Below are 2,500 nucleotides of genomic sequence, written 5' to 3'. Positions count from 1 at the left end.
GAGCAGGCTGCTGAGGATGCGGTTGTCATGGTTACGCGTGGTCTCTCTCTTCCGCAGGCACTAATAACGCTCGTCTGGCGGCGATGCTCCGGCAGCTGGCGCAGTATCACGCTAAAGACCCCAACAACCTCTTCATGGTCCGACTCGCTCAGGTCAGCCGCTTTAACAGCCTGTCATGCGTTTCCTGCGTTCGCTCACATCAGCTGCTGCTGCTGTTTTTGTTGCTAATGAGCTGCTAACGAGAGCTGTGACCAAATTAACGCTCACTTAACTCTAAGTGAAAAATTGACTTTGCGTAGTTTATTAAAGTTGAGGCTTATATATGCATTTTCTTTCCGTGTATATCACCTAAAAGTCAGAAGGATTAAGAGATTGTTTTCAGGATTTTTAATACTGTATTATTATTATTTAATCGGCATAAATTTAAAATAATAAGCACTGCTAATAGGAGTACATATTAATATTGCAAATGGTGCTGTTGAAAGATTAATCCCGTCCAAAATAATTTTTTGTTTAATATATGTGCAGATTGTGTAGATTTATTATCTTTACATAAATAGACACATGCATGTATATATTAAATGCATAAATTATATCCATATAAATGTATATTTAATATATATATATATATATATATATATATATATATATATATATATATATATATATATATATATATATATATATTAAATATACACAATGCACACAATGTAAAGAAAATCTTTTATTTTGGATCTGATTAATCATTAGTCGTTTCAGAGCACTAAATGTAAACGTATGTAAATATGTATAGTACAATTTTATAAATAAAATGACATTTATTGTAATATTTTTTTACATTTGAATTTAACAGTACATTTAGAATCGTTCAATGTATTTATAGAAGTGTTCTTAATTTTTTTTTTTTTAAATCAGTATAAATTAAAAACAATTGTATTATTTTTTTTTGCACATTTTATTTTATAGTAATTTAAGTAGTTTCATGTGCTTTTGCCATTTTTATTAGTTTTTTTTTTCCTCCCAAGATACGTTTCAGTTTTAGTGTATATTTTGGTTATTTCTACTTTTTAATATTAATAATATCTAATATTATATTTATTGTATTAATAAATTAAAACATTTTATTACTAGTTTTATTTAATAAAAACTCTGATAGACGCTTCATAATATAAAAATATAGTTTTATTTCCAATTAATTATTTTCCCAATTTAAATAAAAAGTTTATTACAGCATTGTTTATTTTATTTTCCTATTTTTATGTACTTTTTATATCCTCATTATTATTTTGATTACTTTTGCATATCAAGATTATACACAAAATTCTATTATGAGATTATATATAAAATAAGCTGTAAAATAATAAAATTATCTCATTGTTTTTGCAACATTTGTCATTTAACGGAAATTTGTATTTAGCTTCAACCTTTCACAACGAAAGCATTTTTTGATCGTTTTATTAATAATTAATGGTATAAAATATATGAAAATTGTTTATTGCAGTGTTTTTATTTAGAGAGTTTTCCTTTTTTGTGGTGAACTGTGACTCTGTGTTCGTGACGCACCTGTTGTAGGTGACCCTCTCTCTCTCTGTGTGTGTGTGTGTGTGTGTGTGTGTGTGTGTGTGTGTGTGTGTGTGTGTGTGTTTCAGGGTCTCACACACCTGGGCAAAGGCACGCTGACGCTCTGCCCGTATCACAGTGACCGGCAGCTCATGAGTCAGGTGGCTGTGGCTGGACTTCTCACGGTCCTCGTCTCCTTCCTGGACGTCAAGAACAGTAAGAGCCTTCGGTCTGATTTATACATCAGTGAATAATAAACGGATCATCTGTCCTTCGACATCGGGTCTGTCCATACAAAAAAAAAAATCACCTTTAAAGTGTAAAATGCATTTAGACGTGGAACGTGATCTTTACTTCATATCCTCGTGGTTTTTGGCACGAAAGCAGAAGGGATGTTTATTACGGTATTCATAAAAATACGATAATTGGCATTGGCTAACGTTAACAAACACGACTTGTGCTTTTAATAATGCGTCGGTAAATGCTGAAATTAACATTTTAATAACTAAGCGTTACCGTTTTATCTGTTGGCTTTTCTCAGGTAGCTTTCTGAATATTTCCAGCGTGTTTTAACAGCGCTGTGTGGATCGATGCGTTATTTAAGAGACTAAAGTGTTGCATATCGTGAAAAGCACACTTGAAATGGTGTGTGTGTGTGTGTGTGTGTGTGCAGTAATCCTGGGGAAGTCTCATTACGTTCTGTACGGTTTGGTGGCGGCGATGCAGCCTCGTATGCTGGTCACATTCGACGAGGAGCTCCGACCGCTGCCGGTGTCCGTCCGAGTCGGGCAGGTGAGTGAAAGACCAACCGCCTTCCTTTCATCCAAAGTGCTTTAAAAATAGTGAAATAATATTCTCTTTTAAAGCAGCCGCTTTCTCTGTGAATACGTGTCGAGGCGTGATTGATATCTGTGAAGCGCAGCTGAATTGTTTCCGGCAT

The 2,500-nt window shown here is 33.7% G+C and overlaps 1 protein-coding gene across 1 annotated transcript in view; it reads left to right on the top strand.

The window, feature by feature from the left end:
* The window catches only part of psmd2 (proteasome 26S subunit ubiquitin receptor, non-ATPase 2), a 20,571-nt gene that overhangs the window by 14,798 nt on the left and 3,273 nt on the right, over nt 1-2,500 (top strand). Inside the window, 3 exon segments of the mRNA XM_043230450.1 lie at nt 58-152; nt 1,650-1,776; nt 2,234-2,352. Of these exon segments, the coding sequence (XP_043086385.1) occupies nt 58-152; nt 1,650-1,776; nt 2,234-2,352 (341 nt within the window).

This window comes from Puntigrus tetrazona, unplaced genomic scaffold, assembly GCF_018831695.1.
Source record: "Puntigrus tetrazona isolate hp1 unplaced genomic scaffold, ASM1883169v1 S000000151, whole genome shotgun sequence".
NCBI classification, from domain to species: domain Eukaryota; kingdom Metazoa; phylum Chordata; class Actinopteri; order Cypriniformes; family Cyprinidae; genus Puntigrus; species Puntigrus tetrazona.
Note: the sequence above shows the minus strand (reverse complement) of the source record. Positions and strands in the feature narration are given on the sequence as shown.